Consider the following 23,007-nt stretch of genomic DNA (forward strand, 5'->3'; position numbering starts at 1 on the left):
GTGGTGGAGTGGGAGGGGAGGTCTATCAGATTCCCTACTTCATGCGAGCCCCAGGCTTCACTTTCATCCCCTTTGCTCAGGGGCTTGGCCATCAAAACCTCAGATTAATTTCACAACATTTTTTTTTCCAGGTAGGTACATACCATTAATAAAAAAGCATCCTGGGTGCGTGCTTGCTTCTCCAGACAGGGCCAACCAAGTGTAGTGATTCAGGTTATGTACTGTACATTTCCACCAAGTCTAAGGGAGCACAGATATATTTATTGTGAAAAAATATATTATAACTTTTGCGTTAAAGCTAGGGAGATTATTATATTTATTATAGTGATTTTATAGTAGATGACAGTTAAGTATCTTATTTTAATAAAATCAATATAGTATGATAATTTTGCTGACAGATGGAAATGAAATATCTCATTCTTACTGGGTTTTTTCTCCCCTGCCTTTACCTTGAACTCAGCAGGGCCACCCAAGGCATTGCGTCATCCAGTAGGCTCTTAGGGATCACAGTGATCCCTCTTGAGCTGTGGTTCTCTTGCCTAAAGCTCTCTTTTGCAGTCAGTCTCAGCATCTACCTCTATCTGAATTCATGGTCTTATTCCACCCAACTGTCAACCGCGTTTTGACGCTGCTACATGCCTACATATTGATGGAAGCCAGGGTGCCCCAGACATGGCCACTGCTGTCTGGTCCAGTTGGAAAGAAATGAAGTGAACTTTTTGTGGGAAGGGCCTGATAATGTCTTGAAACAGTGGGACAGAAAAGAGAAGCAACCTGTTATATATGTGATTACCCAAGCACTGGGACAGGCGAAGGAAGGTGGAGCCGAGCCCTGAATCAGTGACTTGGACACCAAGTGACCCAACTCAGAAGAACTTAGGACATTGAGCTTTTATATAAAACACTTTTTAAAAAAGAATTTTTTTGATGTTTTAATAAAACTTTATTTACAGAATCAGGCAGCAAACTGGATTTGGTCTTCAGGCTACAGTTTGCCAACCCCTAATTTATTTAGTTTATGATTTGACCATCAGCAACTTTTTAAATTTTTATTTTTCAATTAGAATTAACATTCAGTATCATTTTATATTAGTTTCAGGTATACAGCAGAGTGGTTAGACATTTATATAATTTACGAAAGGATCCCCCCAATTAGTCTAGCACCCGTCTGACATCATACATAGTTATTACAATATTATTGACTGTATTCCTATGCAGTACTTTACATCCCCGTGACTATTTTGTAACTATCAATTTGTACTCCTTGATCTCTTCACTTTTTTCACACAGCCCCTCAACCGCCCCCCATCTGGCAATCATGTTTGTTCTTTTTAATTATGAGTCTGTTTTCATTTTGTTTGTTCATTTATTTTGTTCACATATAAGTGAAATCATATGGTATTTGTCTTTCTCTGTCTGACTTATTTCACTTAGCATAATACCCTCTAAGTCCATCCATGTTGTTGCAAATGGTAGGATTTCATTTAAAAAGAATTTTTGAAGGGCTTATCCAGATAAACATGCTGGAGCAGATGGTTAATTCTGGTTGTTTTTTTGTTTTGTTTTGTTTTTTTAAAGAAGATGAGAGAGAAAAAAAAAAAGGATTAAAATACCGGTACGATTGTCATCACCTGGTCCCAGGGATGAGTGCCATAGGGTAGTTGCTGCACTTGGGTCTTCAGGGCAAGTTGGAAACTACAGTTCTGGCAGGTGTCTGCCAGCGAGTAAGTTTGCTGAGATTAAATCCCCGTGGATCTTGGAGTCAGCCTGTGTTCATGCTTGTCCCCACACAGGGAAGCTCTTTGTGCTGGAGTCTCGGAATGGCTCTCAGGGCCTGGAACTGGAGGCAGCTCGGCTTTCCTGCAAGAGCAGGGGCGCTCACTTGGTGTCTGCAGAGGAGCTGCGGAGAGTGGTCCAGGATTGTGCCTTCGCTGTGTGCACCACGGGCTGGCTGGCGGACGGCTCGCTGGGGTAAGTCTGGCGAGCTGGGAGAGGCTGTACTTCCAGCTGATCCGGCTGCCCCACCAGGGCTTATATGGGGACTCGATAATTGTTCGATTGAGGTGCCAGGTTAGGCTAAATGCAGTGGGCAGTGGCTTCCAGTGCATTCTTGGTTAGAGTTCTCATATAAAAACATTTTTCTAGAGTTCTGTCACACCCCCCCACCTTACTTTGTTGTTTTGAATTTCCTTTTTAAGTTACAAAAATAATACATGCTTGTTAAATTTTCAAATAATCCGTATCTGTGTAAAATACAAAGTGAGTTTCTCTCTTCTTCCTTACCCCAGACGTAATGACTCTTAACTATTTGGTATATATTCATGATCTGTTTTTCCCTGTTGATGTGCATCTGCATATATATGAATAGGAATACAGTATTGAGGTTTTAAAATATGGTCACAAATTTTTTCACATTGCTCCCATCGAATCAGGCACTCTGAATCAGGCACAGGATAGTATTGCCTCAACTGATAGAATATAGCAGGAGCAATACTGTGTGACTTCTGAGGTTAGGTCAGAGAAATCCATGCCTGGATTTCTGGTGACACTCACTTTTGGGATGCCATGTAAGAAGTTTTGACTATCCTGAGATAGCCATGCTGTTAGGAAGCCCAGCCTACATGGAAATGCCCCATGTCATTGCTCTCACCAATAGACCCAACCGATGTCCCAGCCGATAGCCAGCATTATCTGCCTGAAATGTAAGGGAAGATGCCTCCAGGTGAGTGAGTCTCAGCTATTGAGTTGCAATAGCCTATGAGTCTCCCCAGCTGAGGCCTTACACTTTATAGAGCAGAGACAAGCCATTTCTCTTGTGCCCTGTCTGAGTTCCTGACCCATGGAATCCTTGTGGAGAAGAAAATCTTGTGGCCGGCTAGGAAAAAAACTTTCCATTAGTGCTGCTAACTGCTTCTTTAGTCATACTCAGAGAAGGCAAGAGCCATTCTGCTTTCTCCTTCATGCCACAGGAATGTGAAAGAGTAAAATGGGCTCCAAGAACACTTTGGTTGATAATAACCTTGAAGATGTCTGGCTGGCAGATGGCCATAGAAAACACACACAACCATGCTGACTCATGTCTCCACGTGTGCCACATGTGAAGCAGCAATTGAATAAATAGGACAACTGAGGCTACATCCAGATCTTTTCAGCGCATCTGGAACTGTGACCCTCTCTGCCTTATATTTTTATATCCAGGTTCCTCAATAGACAAAATATGCCCTGCGCATGCATGTTTCCATTATGTAGTCAAGTATAAATATTTTTCATAACTCTGTTACCATCATTGCATCAGATAACCAGGGTATTCAGAGATTCTGAAGAGCCAGCTTAGAGCCAGGCTTCGGTCTCCCAGGCATTACAAATCAGGACTGAGTCACTGGAAAGGCCATTCTGTCTGGGTTTGCTGTAAAGTGTTAAGACATCTTAGTGGATCTCTGCATTGCTAAGATGGTATTTCTTTATAAAGAGAACATATTTACTTGATATGTTTACTACACGACACATTAAAAACAGGTTTTCCTTTTTAATGTTACCAGAACCAAGCATCTGACCATTATTATGTGCATTTCACCATGGGTCTTTCCATCACACCCATCCCCTCTCCCTTACCAAACAAGTTATTAAATGCATAGTGCATTTTGCAATTGATGGCATAGTAGATTTTTAGTAGATATGCTCTATAGCTCTATGAATTTATTTTGAGTATATACATAAATCTATAGGAAGACGGAGATCTAGAGCAGTGAATACAGACTTTGGGGCCACTTGTTTCCTGGGACCCTTTTCACATTCCATAAATGGTGGCAGAAAAGCTGGTTGGCAATTTAGATAGCCTCGTAGGACCAGGAAGACTTTTCTATAGGCAGGCATCTGGGGAGTCCTTTTGCTTTGGGTTGGGATGTTGTAGGGATGTACCCCAGGATTAAAAGTAAGCGGCAGGCCTTCAGAGAAGCTGAAGAATCGCTTCGAATCCTCCAAAGCCATGAATTTGGATTGAGATTATACTGGAGTTTCAGTGCTCCAGATAGCTAGCAGAATTGATTTTAAAAATCATCTCTGGAAGAAGACAGCATTATCCTAGGCAATTGGTTTCCACAATTAATTTTAGCAAATATAGGATTTGTCACACAATATAAAATAGCCAGTCATGTGAGGAGTCAAGGCAACAAGAATAAAAATAACCAATAGAAACTCTAGGTATTAGCATTGATAGATGCAGACCTTAAATCTTTAAACTGTTCAAAGATGCAAAAGGCAAGGAGGATTTTGGCAGAAGATGGAAAACTATAAAAATAACAAAATGGAAACCCTAGAAATGTAAAATACAATAACTGAACTTAAGAACTTAATGGGTATATCTAACAGCTGATTAAAAAAAGCCAAAGAGAATATTTGTGAACTGGAAGATATTTCAGAAGAAGAAATTCAGGATAAAGAACAGAAGAAAAAAAGATGAAAAATGTAGAAGGGTAAAAGGCGAAGAAGATGCATGCAATTGGAATTCTAAAAGAAGAGAAGGAAGATGGAGCAAAAGCAACGTGAGACTTATCCACAACTTAAAAAAAATATCCGGGCACAGACTCAAGAAGCCCTACGAAACCCAAGTAAAACAAATAAAAAGAAATTCACAGTTTGGCACATCATGGTAAAACTTATGAGAGTCTAATATGAAGAAAAAAATATTTAAAGTAATAAGAGAAAGAAAGAGTAAAAATAAACTAACAAAAACCAAAGACAATTCAATGATACCTTCAAACTGCTGAAAGAAAATTACTGCCTGGAATTCTGTACTATACCCAGTGAAAATATCTCCCAAGAATAAAAGTAAAATAAAGACATTTTAGACAGACAAAGGGTGAGAAAATTCATTATATCAGACCAGCACTAAAAGAAACACTAAAGGGTGCTCTTCAGGCAGGAGGAAAATAATTGTAAGTGGAAGGCCAGAGCTGTAAACAAGAATGAAAGGGTAAATGGGGTTGGGGGCGGGGAGTAAATTGAAATTATATAATTACAAAAAGCAGCAAATACTAAACACTAAAAAAATAGTATATAAGTCAGGAAGTATTTTAAATATGTTAATACATAGTATTTTAAGGATTTTAAGTTGTGTCATTGGGAGGAGGGTAAAAGTAGTATTAAATTTTAAGAAGTCTGGAAAGCATCTTATAACTCCTAGGGTAACTGCTAAAACAATAGTAAAAGGGAAGATAAAGCCCCAGGTTTCGGTTCTGCCTTTGTCAGCAGCCCTGGGATTTTGGTTAGTGATTTCATGTTCCTGCTCTCCATTTCTTTGCTTGCTGAATGACCACATTAGTCTAGTGGGCTTCCTTCCATGTGATTATGAGTATGTGTGATTTTATTCCACTGCTAAATAAAAATGATTTTTACATTTCAGGAAAAAAAAAGATATAATCCTTCCAAACCAATACAAAGGAGAAAGAGTCTGCCCCCCGCCAAATTAAAACAATCAAAATCAGGGGAAAAAAGAGGAAGAACGGAAGAAAGAATGTGCAGAACTAATAGAAAGATGGCAGATTGAAATTCAAAGAGATCGGTGATTAAATTAAGTGGATGTGATGCTCCAATTAGGAAAAAAAGATGGATTTTTAAAAATTCTACTATTTGCTGTTTAGAAAAAATATTCCTAAATAAAGCATGGGACAAAAATAAATTATAATGGAAATTAGCATATAAGTAGAACTGAATTATATTAAAAACATAACATACTTAACATATGGGATACTTCTACAGCTATACCTAGAGGGAAATGTTAAGCATTAAAATGCTTGTGTTAGAAGAGGACAAAGGCTTAAGGTTAATGAGTTAATGATCCATATTAAGAAATATAAACAAGAACAGCAAAACAAACCCCCTCATAAAGAAGAGAACCCATAAAGAGAAAAAAATAATAATAGTAAACAGATATGCTAGAATGTATTCAGAGGAACAATGTATTCCTCTGAAACTTGAATTGATACATATGACCTCAACTCCAGCATCCCTATGTGTTCCTGAATTTAGACTTTTGTTTGGGGAAAGTGTTCTCATACTGAGGCTTTCCACCAAAGCTTGTGAATCGGAAAAATGTCTGCTGATTCTAAGCTGACAAAAGAAAAGAATGTTCTTTTCCATGTTTAATTAGTTCTCCTAATCCAGTGTCTTCTTTATCTGTTTCAGGACAACCGTGTGTGGCAAGGGGAGTGGTGAGCAGCAGATCACGAGAGCTGTTGACGTGAAAATTGAGAGCAACCCAGCTCCTGGTGGCACATACAATGCCCTTTGTATTAAGGATGAAGGTCAGTGCCAGAGCCTTTAGAAAGTTTCTGGAGGGTCCGCTTGTGGGAGTTGCTCTCTTAGGTTGCATTCTCTAGAAGCAGATTCACTGAAATATGGTATATCAGGAAATCCGTCCAAAGAAGAGCCAATAGGCAGTGGGGGAGTAGACAAGGAAAGGAAGTGGACCAAGCAATGGTAAAATACTAAGTAAAGGCCACAGTGGTGGTGAGGTGGGGGATAACTTTGACTTCATTCTGCAGGGCATCTCTAGAGACAGTGTAGGTCACCATAGTTTTCCAGATCAGGACTGAGAGAATAAGAGTATTTATACCACTACGCCTGTCAGTCATTGGTTAAGGGCTGCTTCAGGGAGCTGTAAATTCCCAGGCTTTTCCGGATTTTGATGTGCACGGGCAAAGGCTTCCAGTAGCCTGAGTGCCACACTCCAACCAAGAGGCACAGGGGTCTATAGTGACAAAGGTATCTAGGCAATACGGGCATCCCCTGATAGCATCTGCTATGGTTGCTGATACGGCATGCCTTTCTGTCTCTCTTCACGGTGAAAGAAAAAAAAAATCCTTTTTCCCCCAAAAGGAAACTGCTCCTGGGTTGAAGGGGGGTGAAGGAATTCAGCTTCCTTCTGGGAAATCAGCTGAGTGATGAGGAGAAAACCGTAGCAGAGACTCCAAGGCAGCATTTCATATACACTGAAATAAGTACACCTTCGTTATCAGAAACACAAGCTTTTGAAAGGGAATGTTCATGCAGATGGAGAGAAAGCCAGCTGCTTACTCATCAGTCATAGACATCAGCACAAGTACTGCTTGGCTGTACACTGGTCTCATCTGGGAAGTTTTAAGAAATACTGATGCCTGGGTACCAGCCCTGGATATTCTGATACAAATGTTCAGAACATCGGGAGGATTTTTTAAAAGCTCTCCAGCGATTTTAACATGTAGCCTAGTTTGAGAGCCATCTCTCTCATACAGAGTTTCCCAAATCTCTCTGATGATAAAAATTACCAGATGAACTTGTTAGAAATATGAACCCTCAACTGCATCCCAGAAGCACCAAATCCTTATCTCCAGGGAAGGGGTCAGAGGAGTTAATAAGTCAAAAAGCCATAGTGGACCCTAAGGCCTTGGCTGGTACTTGTTAGATGTTTGTTAGTGATAGGTCTCTCTGCTGCTGTGGGGTCTCCCTCCAGGAAGAGTTCTTCATTTGCTTGGTCTATAGAAGAGTCTGTGAGAGCCTCCTGATACCATCTGTCCAATCAAGTGAATGAAGGATGTAGCCTTGCTCTGCAGAGTCCTAGGGAGAATATCTATGTTTTAAAAACGAACAAACAAACAAACAAACAAACGTACAATTAAAATAATCCTTTGACTCCCAAACAATAGGCAAAGGTTCAGATCCCTGAAGGAGAAAAACAGCATGACCTTTTTTCTTCAGTGATCTCAAATGAATATACAGAGCTTCTGAGTCTTAGCTCTTTTCCCTGATAAGTAAGAGGTATCAATTAACTTTTGCTATTTAACATATCACTCCAAAAGGCAGTGGCTTTAAACAACCATTTATTTAGTTTGCTATTTTTTTGGACCAGCAATTTATTCTTCTGTTGGCCTCGGCTGGGCTCACTGGCGGGTCTACAGTCAGCAGCTAGTTTAGGTGGCCTTGCTTCTGGGAGTTGGCTGGCTGTTGGCTAGGATGATGGGGATGACTGAGCCACATGTTTCTCATCATCCAACAGGATAACCTGGGCTTCCCACCTCACTGGCTTTCAAACAGATTGTGTGCATGCAAGTGTGTGCCCTTTTTGCCCACAATTGTGCTGCATGAAGCCAGAGGTTGGAAACAACCTTTTACATCCTATAGGGCACCAGAGTCAAAGCCGTGATAGTGACTCCAAAATTGAGTTAGTGTCAAACCGATATAATGTGCCTCCTAATGTTTTGCACTCAGAGGAACACAACTTCAGTTCAGTAGTAGTCCTGCCAAAAATGCATAACTTGAATCTGATCATGAGAAAATATTAGCTAAATTCAAATTGAAAAACATCCTACAGAATGACTGGCCTACACACTTTAAAAAATGGCAAGGATAAGACACATAAAGAAGGGCTAAGCAACTGTTCTACATTAAAATAGACTAAAAAGACTTGACAACGAAATGAATTTGTGATCCCGGAATATATTCTGGACCAGGAGAAAATAATTATAACTGATGAAATCTGAATATGGATTGTGAATTTTTTGTGATTTTAGTAATTGTACTACAGTTCTGTAAGAGAATATCCTTGTTCTTGGAAATACATATCAAGATTTTTAGGGACAAACAGACATCATATCTACAACTTACTCTCAAATGGTTAAGAAAAGAATGACAGTATCGATACACATAAATATGCATTTATATATGTACACATATGTATGTATGTATATGATGTATGTTTGTCTCTATATCTATCTATCTACAAGAATGATAAAACAAATGAGGCAAAATGAAAACACATTGGTAAATCTGGATAAAGGGGTTTATGGGAGTTCCTTATTACAATATTTCTGTAACTTTGAAATTATATAAAAATAAAAATTTCTAAAAAGGTCTACATATTCCTCCAAAAACAACAGCAGGAAAAAAAAAACCCCAACCCCCCCAAAAAAACCCTTGAGTCATGGGGAGCCAACATGTGAAGCAGATTCAGGATGCCTGTCAACATATGTGAAGATTGATGCCGTTTTAGTAGAGCAAGCACTGTGTGTGGTTCATTAGAGTAAAAGTGCTCAAAAGCTCTGATCCCAGAGCAATTTGTCTGAGCCTGGCCTCCTGTCACCTCCAACTCAGTGGGAGGGGCTATGTGGAGGAGACTAGAATCTTGGTCCTACAGGGCCTGAACCATGAGGAAGCCTCAGATGGGCATGCAGGGGACTCAGGAGTGCATGCTGAGGGCTGCTCTCTCTTGGGCTTTCTAGAAAAGCAGGATGGGTTCCCAAGGTCGTTCAGAGGGAACTCAGTCTCTATTCCTCTGCCATCCATCCTTTAGAAAGAGCATTTAAACTGCTCTCACACAGTCCTCACCCTGCTCAGTGAGCTGCTGCTTTTCCTCAGTGGAGTTAACAGTCAACAGGGAAGTCTGTGTGCTGAAGGAAGGTGTAGTGCCTTCACGGGAGATGAGAACAGGCAGTTCCTTGGGGTTCCTGCCGGAGTGTAGATGAGGTCTGGTTCATCATATGCCCTGGTGCAGTTTCATCTCCAAAGGTTGCCATATGCTTCACATTAGCTCTGTGCTGCTGCTTTTCTTTGGCAAGACAGGAACAATGAAATGTGCTAACTCCCCAAACGGCAGACAAGTGCCTTATAAAGAGCCCAGAAGGAAAACGGAGCCTGTGGGATGTTCAGACAGCTTCCTCCTGTGTTTTCTTTTTTTGAAATAAAGTGCATCATGAATGTAGACTTTTCTTGTTTTCCTTCCAGTATTTTTGTTTCACGAAGAGCGAATTTCCAGTCCTGTGGTGATCTCACTTAAACTAATAAGTAAAGTTATTTTTAACCAACTGGATGCTGATGAAATAAGCTGCCTCCACTTGGATTTTCTGCCTTTGCTTCTCTTGGCAGCTTGTCTAGGGTCGACGGCGTGGGGTCTGGAGTGTACCCACAAGGCTTCACTCCGGGTGCGCTTCTGTTTCCCCACTGCTAAGCCAAGGCTGGCCGGGCTGCTCTTCCCCACCAGCCCACCTCACCTTCTAAGCACTGAATTCCATTTTCCCTGCATACTTTACAATTGCCTATACTTTCCTTGAAAACAGAAATGGAATCATTTCTGTCCTTTATGTCATCAAAAGGAGAGCTGGATGCTCCTCTTGAGAGCCATCAGGAATTTTGGAAAGTAGCCAATTCCCAGGTCTTCCTGGAGGAGGCCCCATTCCTCAGGATCAGCTTTGGGGAAATTCTCCAGCAGCAATTAGGAGACTGGAACCAATTGCAATGCTTTGAACACCTGATAGGACTTATTTAGTTCAGGATCTCCCAAGGGAGTGTGGAAAATTCTGAGCTCAATGCCACTGACCAGGCATTGACCATTTATTTACTTGTCCAGGGTAATGCAGAGTTCAGAGCTCAGACTTGTGGTTGCTTCAGATGGAAGGATGGATGGATGGATGGATGGATGGATGGATAGATGGATGGATGGACGGACATAGAGATATCACTCCCATTGTCAGGGAGTTGATAGTATATAAGGTTAAGGAAGAGATGAATGCATTTCCATGACACAAAGGAGGAAGCTAATTAGCAAGACTCCTTGTAGCAGTGGCAGTTGAAGCAGAATTTGAGGATTTTGTTCCTGGAAATAATGGTTAGGGAAGGGAGGAGAGGACATTGCAGACAGACAGAACAGGTGGAGCAAGGGCTAGAAATCTAAGATCGCAGTGGTTTGGGGAGACTAGCCATGGGCAAACCGTGGTGCTAGTACTTCGGGAGAGCGAGTTGGGTCTAGAACATCGCTGGAGGCTTGAGTAGACCTGCTGGGCAGGTCTGAAGTGGCTGCAGACAATTTCCACCACAATAAGCAATTTTCCCCTCCCCTGCCACCCACACACCCAGGACTGCATAGCACTAGGTCTTGCTTCCCAGGACTGAGGTCTTCCGTTCTAAAATCCCATGCTAGATCAGTCTTAATGCATAGTCAGTTGCAGGAGCACCGAATGTCTGAGCAGCCCAAGAAATGGTGCCAGTGGGTCCATGTTCTGATGGTTCTGGTGAACCATTTTGTTTTGCCCTTGTTCCTCCTCAATTCCTGTTCCGCCATCGTGCATTTGGCTATGTTTGGTTTGAGAGAAATGGACCCTCAATTACCATCATCACTTGAAGAATGATTCAAAAGACCATCAGTCTCCAACTAACTTGGGAAATGGAACTCGTGTTCATTTATATCCCTAATTAAGGTCCAGGCATGTAGCGGGCAGGGGGCAAAGCATAACATTTAATTCTGGTAACAACCGTATGAGATAGGTGTCTTTAGCTTCAGTCTACATTTTTTTAATATATTTTCTAATTATAAACATGAACATGTGGTCATTGTAGTAGAAAGTATAAAGAAAATTAAAATCACTCATAATCAGTCAAGATATAAAACATTTCCTTCACCCCAGAAGGTTCCCTGGAGCCATTAGTTTGAGAACTAATGATAAAATTGAGTATAATGGGGAGGACAATGCTGGTTCTGTCCTGGGTAGAGCAGGGTGTCGGGGGAGCTGGGCAGGTGGGCACAAGAGACAACTTCTTAACATAGCTTAAGTATACTGAAAAGAAGGAGGAAAGATGAAGCATTTGTGTCGGAATTTCTACATCCTTGGTTTGTGTAATAATAGCGAGGGTTTGCGGGCTCTTTAGAATTTCAAAAGCCATGATAGAAGTCTTAAAATTTCTCATAATAAAAGCATTAACTTTCATATGCGTTCTAAACTATGGAAGCTGGTTATCAGAAGCTCTGATTGGCAAGCAAATGCATCCTTTTAATTTGAAAATATGAGTCGGTTTATTAGTACTATTTGTTTGATAGGCAAGATCTCTTATATAATCTCTTTCCTTAGAAAGGAAAATAATAGAAATTGCTCTTTATGTTGAAACTGTTGAAACCCAGCTCTAAAGTCTAAGAACTCCACAAACCATAACCCTTACCTGTGGGAAAACTGAGAAGTAGCCGTAAAGACTGCCCAAATGTAAGTTTCTTTAAGGAAGAGAATAGAGTCCAAGTATATAGCCAGCTGTTTTCCATAGCTCCCTCTTAAGGTTCAAGATGGGAAGGTTAGTAAAAGGAACTAATTCAAGTCGCATCTGGATATGGGTGGTGTTTTCAGCAAACACTTGTGTTAATGCATGGATTGTTGTCCTGTAGCTTCTGAAATCACACCATCTAAGAAGCAATATGTTTCCTGTCTTGTATATTTGTGGGAAATCTAGAAATACATGATGTGTGGGCCCAGACTTTCAGGAGCGTTATTGCGGTTTTCCTGAGCCAGAACCTAGCCCATGCCATCCTGGAAGTTACATCTGAGGGAGAAGATCCCATGAGTCTGGTAGGTTGTGAATTTGGCCTGAAGTTCCTCTTTATTCTCAAAACAGTTATCCTGCTCCTGGATTTTCCTTCCAAAGAGTCAGTGTTGAATCTCACAGATAGAGCTGTGTGAGACGGAAAGTATTTACCAGTTTTTTAAGAGTGAGTGTTTGGTGAAGAGCCTCTAGTTTCCCAAAACTAGAAATCAATAAGAGGGGAAAAGACTGGGACATCCAGCGTGAGTCATAGGCAGCTGAGGGTGGTGGAGAGAGAGACAGAGCTCTTTGCCCCTGAGATACCAGCTGGAATTCGGCCCAGCCTTACTTGAAGCTGATGATGACTTTGGTCCGTTCTTCTCAGGATGGCCTGCTCAGACCAAGTGAACCTAAGGGTGATGCCTCTCTGCTCAGTGGGGTGCCCCTGGATTTGTGGCAACTTTCAGATGGCTGCCTGTCCCTACTTGCCACAAAAGTGAAATTAACAGCTGATCTCCTGGGCTACAGTCAAGGCAGTTTTGGTTAAAATGCAACATTCTATGCTGACTTCTAAAGTACAGCCACACCCTTTTCATTCAAAAATCTCTTCCGTGAAAGAACATGCACAGCATCGACTTTCTTTGAGAAAGTGCTACCAAAAACTACAAGCTGTAAAGCCAATCGAAGTGGCTTAAAGCACAAGTCATATTTTCTATTTTCATCTTTTCTTACCATATCTTCTTTAAAGCAATATGCGTCTTAGATAATTTGACTGCAGAAGGACTAAAGGCTTTCTTTTCTAACGTAAAAAAATTAGGAGAGGAAATTTGAATTTAAAATTATTTCCTTATTTTGAAAAAAAGTCTCACTGTATCATTTTGACACAGCAATTCCATTTCTAGTTTATCCTAACAAAATAACGTATGTACAAAAATGCACACGTGAGCTGTTCATTGTAGCACTATTTATAATAGTAAAAACTTGGAACCGACATAAATGTCAATGTAATGATTAAATAATGTGTGCTATAATGTAGCCTTTCAAAAGACTGAGGTACTTTATAGCACTAATGTGGAAAGAGCTATAAAACATCAGAGAAAAAAAAAGACTTCTAGTTTCTGTTCCAGCATATAAGGAAAGAAATTAAATCAGTAATTAATAACCTTTCAAAACAGAAATCACCAGGCCCACATGAGTTCACTGGTAAATTCTACCAAATATTTAAGAAAGAAATTATACCAATTTTCTGCAAACTCTTCCAGAAGTTAGAAGCAAAGGGAATACTCCCTAACTCATTCTTTGAGGCCAGCATTACCTTGATACCAAAATGAGAGAAAGACATTACAAGAAAACTACAGACCAATATCTAATGAACATAGGTGCAAAAAGCCTCAACGAAAAATTAGCAATTTGAATCTAACAATATATAAAAAAAATTATAGACTGTAACCAAGCGGGATGCAAGGCTGGTTCAATATTCAAAAATCAATTAATGTAACCCATCGCATCAACAAGCTAAAGAAGAAAAAAGCACATGTTCATATCAATAGATGCAGAAAAAGCATTTGACAAAACCAACACGCATTTATATAAAAACTCTCGGCCAACCAGGAATAGAATTGAATTTCTTCAGCTTGATAAAGAACATCTACAAAAACCTTCAGCTAACATCATCCTTAATCGTGGGAAATTTTAGGCTTATCCACTAAGATATTTTTTATATTTTAAATGGGCTTGTTTCTATCTGTAACTACCTGAGGACACGGTGGCAGGGGGGTGTAGGGGGCAGGGAGGAGGAGGCTTCAGACCACAGCAAGAATGCCCACTGCTCACCTTGGGGCTGGGAGTGTGACCTGGTTGGCCCAGGTCCTGTAACCATTAACCTCTTTCCTCAACTAATATCAATGAAAGTGTCATTCCACATGGATCTGGCCCATGGACCGCTGAGCCCAAGGGTCTCACCTGCACTGAACCAAGGAAGCTTTCGCCAGTGTGGAAAGAGGAAGGCTTGGGCCCTCCCCACCTCACCTGGGCTTCCTCACTGGCCGAAGCCTTCGGTGGGCTTAGTGGCTGCCTCAGGGATCAGCCACAGATTCTTTGTAAATAATTTATAAGTTTTAATACAAACCAGTCTCTTTTCATTTCTAAGAGGCTCATTTCCAATAAAAATATATATACCAGTGTCGACAAAAGAATGTCCATACCCATAGAAAAGTTTTATAAGATTTTATTTGAGTCAAATTTTTGAGAATGTGTCCAGAAGCAGAATCTCAACGGATTGAGAAAATGCTCTGGAGAATGGCAGTTTTGCAGCTTATTTTATACATTAGAGTCAAAGGAGATGGAGAGAGGGTTACATGAAATTCATAGGTGGTAGATTAAAGGAGCGGGAGAAAGTAAACTGGAGAAATCTCTGGATTGGATAAAAAGCAAAATGGAGAAACATTTCTTTTACAGTGATGGGTACGAGGTAGTTAATCAACATTCGCAGCACATAGACATGGTATGTGGAGAACGTGAGGGGTTCTGTGGTCTCGTGCTCTGGTGCCCACAGTTGTGCCTTCGAGGAGTCTAGAAAAGAAAATTACTCTGCCATTCCCAAGGTGTGTTATCCTAGATGCATAAAAACGGTGGACAGAGCTCACCTAAGGTACAGACTGACCTCTGCTAAGGAAGCTACCGGCCTGGGACGTGACTACCCGCTATGACCTGCCCAGTTAGGAATTTATGATCAGACTGTCCTGATGGGTACTTTTGGTCACTGAGCTCGTCAGGCCTGCCATGTGGTCCCCGCTGAGCTTGTGAAGTTTAGTTTATGGCCCCTTTTTCATTCACACCAGCAGAAAACTTCTCACAGGAGAACCAGGGCAGGGAGTGAAAAGGGGGCCTGGGCCGTGTGCCCCAAGACTGTCTCTGCGGCCAGCTTGAGGGCAGGCACAGGAAGAGGTTCCAGGGCCAGGTGGGGGCTCTTGTCCATCTTCAGATCCAAGTGTGAACTGTGGGTAAGATGTCAATGTTGGTTCATCAGTTGTCAAAATGTACCCCTCTGGTGCCGGATGTGGATCATAGAGGAGTTTGTGCAAGTTTGAGAGGAGGAGTATAGGCACTATCTGTACTTTCTGTTCAATTATGCTGTGAACCTAAATTTGCCCTAAAAATAGTTTTTTAAATAAAAGCTGATACTCAGTAATACATACGATATAATCCCATTTGTGTTGAAAACCACACACCATATACACACAAACTGTATCAGTATCTGTTTCTCTACCTGTGTATGTGTGTTTGTGTATGTCTATATCTGTGACTGTATTTATTTGTATATACCAGACTGGTCATATGTGAGGTTGGAGGAGGGGAGAGACACCTCCAATCGACTCTACAGTATGTAACATTTTAGCTTTTGACAACAAGTACCTGTTTGCTTATGTAAATAAGGCAGAAAAGGGCCCTTGCTTCTGGGTAAATGTCTCTGGGTCCTCCTTTCAAGGAGACATTAAAGGATAACATTGCCTGGCAATTTTTAAATACATTGTATTGTAACATCACATTTATTCATTCAACAGATAGTTCTTGAGTGCTTCCTTTATGCCAGGCCTTCTGCCAGGCCCTGGAGAAGCCAGGGTGAAGGAGAAACAGCCCCTGTGATCCCAGTTCAGGTTGCAGGTGGCACCCACCGCTGGGGAGAGTTGTTTTTTAAGTTTGTTTTCTCCCAGGCTGCAAAAGTTCTGCACAGTTTGAGAAAGCTGATTGTGGTTCCTTCTCCTCAGAGAAGCCGTGCGGAGACCCGCCTTCGTTCCCACACACCATCCTGCAGGGACGCACCGGCTTGGAGATGGGGGACGAGCTGCTGTACGTGTGTGCCCCGGGCCATGTCACAGGCCACCGCGAAAGTGCCTTCACCTTGCTGTGTAACAGCTGTGGGGAGTGGTACGGCCTGGTGCAGGCCTGCGGGAAAGGTAAGCTACCCCCCTGCCCTGTGAGCTAGGCCACCTCCACCTGCCCTCACGCTGTGAGCAGAGCGGCTCCATGTGTGCTGGTGACAGACACACATAACGGGCTCACCTCCACCAAGGTCCCTTTGCAAAGAGGCTTTTAGGCCTTTCCCCTGAGTTCTAGACCTGGGTGTTCCTGCAGCACTTCAGATGCAGTGGATCCCCACTGAGCTCTTCATCTCCTGAGACTGGGGGAGGGCGGGTGAAGGGTGAACGAAGCCATCTCCTCTCCCATAAGGAAAGAGTTGACCTTAGGTTATTTCCCTGGAAACCAGATTGGCGTGGAATGCCAGCTGTGATATCAAACAACAGTGCTTCTGGTAAACTGGGCCGGGAGGACTATCATAAACACCTACGACATAAGGGAGGCATCCCAGCTTTGGGCTTCCCTGATTGTGGTGATTCTTCTGACCAGGCATGACTTTGTGGAGACCCTGAGTACTATGCTATGGGCTGTGACAGGAGCTATTGGCTCTTGTGAGGCTTGGGGCTTGTAAACTAAGGTGGGTCCAGCCACACACGCGAGTCCTATTCCCTGGCACCTGAACAATCGCAGGGGTGTCAGGAGTGGACAGTGAGGCAAGAGAGAATAACTCCAGGACAGCTGTGTAGACAGCTGTGTGGACAAGAATTGCCTGCCACTGCCCTGCTGCCTTGCTCCACTCCCTGGCCTGTAGCCTGTGGCGGTCATATGAGTCTGAAAATTGATTTGAGACTAAAAGGATTCCTGGGGGACACTGAGCCAGTAGGAATCCACAGATGTTCCCACTCCCCATCATCGTGTGCCTGGGGGTCCCAGGCTCCTGCAGCTGCGCATTCACACATCCCACCCAGCCCCTTGGGAATTTTCCCAGTAGCAGAAATTACCACCTCCTGCCACAGCCAGGTCTGGCCTGCACACTCCCAACTCCTACACCACGGATCTCGTGCCAGACCCAGAACTGTTCCCTGGGCTCACAGGACTTCTCTCACCCCAAGACTTCTTCAGGGACCCCTTTTCTGACCCCCAGCCCTATGATGTCTGAGTACCAAGGAGAGGCTGGCTTTGTAGAAGAGAAAGACTCTAGCACCGTGACCGTACTGTATTTATAAGTTTGTCCCTAGAATGTCCTGCACATCCCATGGGGGAACCGTAACTAGACTAGCACACTGTCCTGTCTGCAGGATTCATGCACGTTGTTGCCTGAGCTGAGGTTTGTTGTCTTCACTGCTATCTACAATCCACAGTGTGAATACGCCACCATTTCTCCAGTCTGCTGGTAGACAGTTGGCTTGTTTTCATGTTGTGGCTGTCACAAACTGCACTGCCATGATTTCTCGTCCACATCATGTGGTTCACATGCGAACACATTTCTGCTGGTTCCTGGGAGTGGAATTGCTGCCCACAGGGTAGGTGTGTCTTCAGCTTCAGTAGAAGCTGCCTGACAGTTTTCTGAAGTATTTTAACCAGTTTACTCTCCCGCCAGCTGTGTACGGGAGTTTTGGTTGTCCAGCATCCTTCGGCATCTTGAGATTTTACCTTCGTGCCCATCTGGTGACTCATCTCTGGTGATTTATAATGTTCATTTCGCTGGTCGAGCACTTACCACATATTAACCGAGCATTAGCCATTTCCTCACTACAGTGTCTGTCCAAGTTTTTTTGCCCATTTTTCTAATCAATTTGAATTGATTATTTACATAACCTAGAATTTCTTTTTCACATAAAGCTTTCTTGACTGATATGTTGCAAATCTTCTCTCCCATTCTATTGCTTGCCCTCTTGGGGTATCTTTTAATGAATAATTTTTCAAATTATTGTCTATTTTCCTACCTCTCAAATTTTCTGTGGACCATTAAAAATTTTTTAGTAGTCATTGGCCAAGTGATATTTTAGTAAAATGCAATAAAAATGAATTAATATAAGACTAAAGATATTCCAAAGATAGTAAGCACATTTTTTTTTCATTAAACAGACATAACACTCGCCAATCAGATTGTTACAGAAGCTTCTTCAAAACTTCCTCTCTATGTATCTATTTGCCTTGTTGCACAGTAATAACAAAAGGTTACAGACTGGGACAGGTTCTAAAAGCACGGTTTGAGCAGTCTCCTGACACTTTCCTCATCTTTCCTCTGTTGCTGCTGATCTGTGGCAGGCAGGAGCTCCTTGCCAGGTCTGGGGAAGTCAAGCATCAGGCCTGAGCTTCCTGTTTGTTGAATGTGTCACCTTGAAGCAGACCCATACTCACCCTGAGATTGTTAATGAGCTGGCTTTATTTCCGTGAGGCACTGAAGCTGCACCATCGCACGAGCCATACCCACCAACCAGCCAGATGGGTTGTTTACTGGCCCCAGTAGACTGAGAACTAAATGCAGGTTTTGTGTGTCTGAAATGGTGTTTATTTTCTCACTGCAAAGCAGGGTCGTTAGAGCTTTAGGCTGCCGGGTAGGAATTTTGGTTTCTACGTTTGGCTGAGTGTACTGACTGTTGCAGTTTTCATTACTCTGTAGGTTTAACAATTAAAGTCTCTGTGTTATTAAAAGAAGTTATGTGTGTGTATTAAAAAGAATATCATGACCAGATAATTCACATCATTTTTGCATTAATTTTCTAATGAACATCAACTTTTTTGATTAGAGAACTGTTTCAGATTGGATAACAGTCATCTCGGGAGAGCGGGTCAAACGTGGGTTTTGGAGTTGGATCCACCTGGGTTTGGACAACGACATTCTTTGTGCTAGCGGATTGGCGATTCATTCATTCATTCACTCGCTCCACGTCCCTTTGTTTGACAGCACTCTAAGTTGCTGTGTATACAAAGCTGAGCAAAACTGCCCTGGTCCTAAACGGAACTCTATCTAGTAAACCAGCTGCCTCAAAGAAGACAGGAAAGCAGGACCTGATGAGGTAGAAGGAAAAGCTGGGAGACGAGGTGTCACAGAAGGTGAAATTTTAAAGGAAGTTTGTATTTCTAGATGGACGAAGTGCTCAATGAGCTCAAAGGCTGCGGAGATCCAGTAAAAGAAAGCTAAAAATTGTGCTTTGACTTCACAGTATAAGAAGGTTCTGGAGGCCTTGCATTTTCAGTGTGTGTGTTGGGAGCGGGATGCACCTGGGCCACACTGCAATGAGTACAGGAACAAGTTAGAGCAGGGGTCCCCAACTCCCGGTACCAGTCATGGCCTGTTATGAACTGGGCTGCATAGCAGGAGGTGAGCAGCAGGCAAGCTAGTGAAGCTTCATCTGTATTTGTGGCCACTCCCCAGCGCTGGCATCACTGCCTCAGCTCTACCTCAGATCATCAGGCATTAGATTCTCATAGGAGCACTGGTCCCTGGCTCCAAAAAGGTTGGGGACCCAAAAAGGTTGGGGACCGCTGAGTTGGAGTGAGGTGCAGACAGTTCATCCTTGAATTTCTGCCGTTTGTGACGAGAACTAGAATAGAGCCGGAAGAGGATCAGGGGGCCAAAGAGGTGGTGGGGATTCTTTTGCTTTGTTTGCTCGATTGCTTTTTAAGATGGGAGGGACAAGCTTATTTAAATGACAAAGGAAAGACTTAGAAGGGAAAACTGAACAATTTTCTTGACTTTCCTTAGCCTTAATTTGCTTACATAAAAATCGGAAACTATTTATCACGTAGAGTTACCTGCAAGTGCATCACTTAGAACGGGACCCGTGATATGGTCTGGGCTCAATGAATGTTCGTCCTCTCCCTTTCACTCTCATGATGATCAAGGAGTATTTAGACCTCTCACTTAAGAGATCTGAAGGGATTTGTGCACGATGCTGGCTCCTGGCTTCCTTGTGTGCTGTTGACTCCAGCTCCTAATTCAACAAATGATTAAAAGCAGTCTGTGACTTCAACTGTCATGTGAGTAAGAAGTTAGTCTTTGCTGGCAGGTGTCTCAGATACTGGAGACCAGCTGCTGGTCCTTCCAGAAAGGCGGGGCCCATGTGGCTTTAGGACTTGATGGGGTCCCCATGGGCAAGCAGCTGGTAAATTTCTAATGCGTGCCTCCCAGGCATTCTATACGAGTCCCCCCAGCTGCCTCACTTCTTCGGGGAGCACTTGTCCCCTCCATACTGGGCCTGGCCACTGATGCTCCCCGCACAGTGTGTGGCTGCCAAGGACTTCTCCCTGCCCCACCCAAAACATTTTTTTACATTTCCTTGTGAGCTGCAGGAGCCCACTCCAGGCCCTCTGGCAGAACCTGCCCATATATGATGCTCCAGAAGCTCCTCCGCTGAGGTGGCAGTAGGTCCCTGGCTCTATACCCTTCACAACCTCTTCAGGCCAAGAGCCTCAAGCCTCAGGCATCTTGAAGATCAAGACTTAAAATAACTTGGTGCTCAGATGAGTTTGGTCTCAGAGATCGGGGGCTCAGGGCTACCATGAAGTCTATTTCATTCAAATTTGTCATTGTTGGGGCAGTTGCATACTGGCTGGATGACTTGGGCCGAATTCCCTAAAAGCAGAGCCTGTCCTGATATATAGGGTTTATTGAGGGAGAAAGGGGTTAGGGAAGCGGGATGGGTGAGGGGAAGGAGTTTAAGGTGTGGCCCCAGCTGGATTCACATAGGGAGCTGTAGAGCATGAGTCGTGCCTCAGGGCTGGTCCTACTTGGAAGCCAGGGGACCAGCCTTGAGTTCCTCCATATCAGTCTGTCACTGTTTACAGGATGCTGGGCACAGAGGGCATATGGCATGGACCCTCCTGGGTGAGGCTCCTATTCTGCCAAGGGCAATTCTCTAGAAAAGGGAGTAGCCATGAACTTTCAGCTGCCAACACTCCCAGGAGCCCGGGGGTGGGCACACTGGCCTGGGAAGGGGGACCTGGGTGGGACGCCAGCAGCATCCACTGCAGTAGAGAACTGAGATGCTCCATCAATTCAGTGGTGCATTGGTTTTTTTAAAAAAAAATCTACTGGTAAGGTGGGAACTGCCTGAATGAACTTGCTGAAGTTTAAAATCTGTATCGATGAGCAGGAATGAACCCACAGGGGCATGCGTGCCCAGGCGAGCGAGTGAGTGGTTGGTGCAGGAGGAACCCCAGCCCCACACAGCCCAGTGGTATGTTCACCACAGCGTTGAGGCCCAGCCTCAAGTAGTGGTGGTGGCGAGGTCTCTCACTTAAGCACAGGGACTTTATTTAACTTTGACCGTTAACCTAAGTGGGCGAGGACTTATTTAACTGACGTTTTCTCCCCTCTGCGTGTTGGTTTTTCTCTAGTTTCAGTTCCTAGAGTCTGAGTCTGATTCTGGCCATTTCGTTTTCCATCCTCCTGTCCAAATCCACACATCTTCTCGGTTTCCATTCCCAGGTGGGCAGCACGAAACGTCCGTCCTCTCTCTCTAACGTTCCTAATATCTAAGTATAATTAGTTGTTGCCTGAATTAAAGGAAAATCCTGACACTTTGCTCCTTAAGCGTGTATGCAGCAGACTTCCATGCTGTCTATGTTTGGTTTTCTTCGGACTTCTTAGTATGTGCCAAGTCTCATATCCATCTTCAAGGCCATGGTTTCCCTGGCCTTGTACCCTAAGAATAGTCTCTGACCTCCCAGCGCTCCAATCGGCCACCCCTGGCCACATAACCCCAGTGTCGCTGCCCACTCGAGTCCCACTTGTCACCTTCATAAGGAGCCCTCATGATTCCCTTGGCATCCTGACTGCTCCCCTGCCCACTGTTCTGGCCTCGCGCTGCCTTCAACACCACTGCCGTCTCCTGACTTCAGCACTCCGTGGTCCCCTGACCTCTGCCCCAGGTTGCCAGCGAGGCTCCTTATCCCGTCTTTGTGGTTGGGATGGGTGAGAACAGCTGCTGGCACAAGTAGCCTTAGAGAGACAGTCCAAGACGTGAGAGACTCATGGACTCTTCCTCTGTGATTTGCCCTAATTCCTCCTTTAAAACTTGCCCTGACAAAGGGTATTTGCCACATATTAAGATGGGCTCAGAAGGGCCTTTTCCGCCCCAAGCGCCATATGGGTTCTGTTTGTACTTTCTGGTCTGTAGTATCAAAATAGTGAGTGACACCAAGCTTGACCTCGCTCTACCCCGCCACCTCTGAGTCCAACAACAAAGTGACAGCCTTTGTTTTTCCTTTCCCCGGTCTGTCCCAACTGTGGAAACAAGACACATTCCCCAGTTAGGCGCCGAGAAAAGAGCTGATGTGAACCACACCCATCTTGCTCCACGCCATCTCTATCCTGGGAACTTTTTTGTTGCTGTTATTCTGTTTTTTTTTAACAACTCTGTTGAGGTTTAATTTGCATACAATAAACTGTACCCACTTAAAATATAAAAGTCCCTGAGCTATATCACAGGTGTATACAGCCATGAAACCACATGCACAGCCAAAACGTAAAACATTTCCACCCTCCTCGAGTCTCCTCATGCCCCTTTCCACGGAAGAGTTTCACACGCTTTATCTCATTTAATCTTCACAAGTCTGAGAGTAGAAATGCTTTGTTCCAGTTTACAGATGGGAAAACTGAGATACAGAAAGGTTCGGTGACTTGCCGGCATCACACGGCCAGAAAGAAGCAGAGCCAAGGTATAAAACCAGGCATGTCTCATTCCAATGTCTGTATCATGTCTCTGTGCTCCTTCCAGGGGCCTCTAAACCTCACGAAGAGCAAAGCATCGGGGCAGTGCCAGGCTCGCTTTGCAAACTAGTCGTTTCCTCAGCAAGTTTCTTTGCTCTTTTCTCTCGTTTCTGAAG

The 23,007-nt window shown here is 43.4% G+C and overlaps 1 protein-coding gene across 1 annotated transcript in view; it reads left to right on the top strand.

Annotated features, from left to right (window-relative positions):
* Positions 1–23,007, top strand: part of SUSD5 (sushi domain containing 5) — a 48,864-nt gene that overhangs the window by 11,071 nt on the left and 14,786 nt on the right. Inside the window, exons 2-4 of the mRNA XM_039843441.1 lie at positions 1,794–1,971; positions 6,184–6,302; positions 16,080–16,268. Of these exons, the coding sequence (XP_039699375.1) occupies positions 1,794–1,971; positions 6,184–6,302; positions 16,080–16,268 (486 nt within the window). The remainder of the gene's footprint in view (positions 1–1,793; positions 1,972–6,183; positions 6,303–16,079; positions 16,269–23,007) is intronic.

Source organism: Pteropus medius, unplaced genomic scaffold, assembly GCF_902729225.1.
Source record: "Pteropus medius unplaced genomic scaffold, Ma_sr-lr_union100, whole genome shotgun sequence".
NCBI classification, from domain to species: Eukaryota; Metazoa; Chordata; class Mammalia; order Chiroptera; family Pteropodidae; genus Pteropus; species Pteropus medius.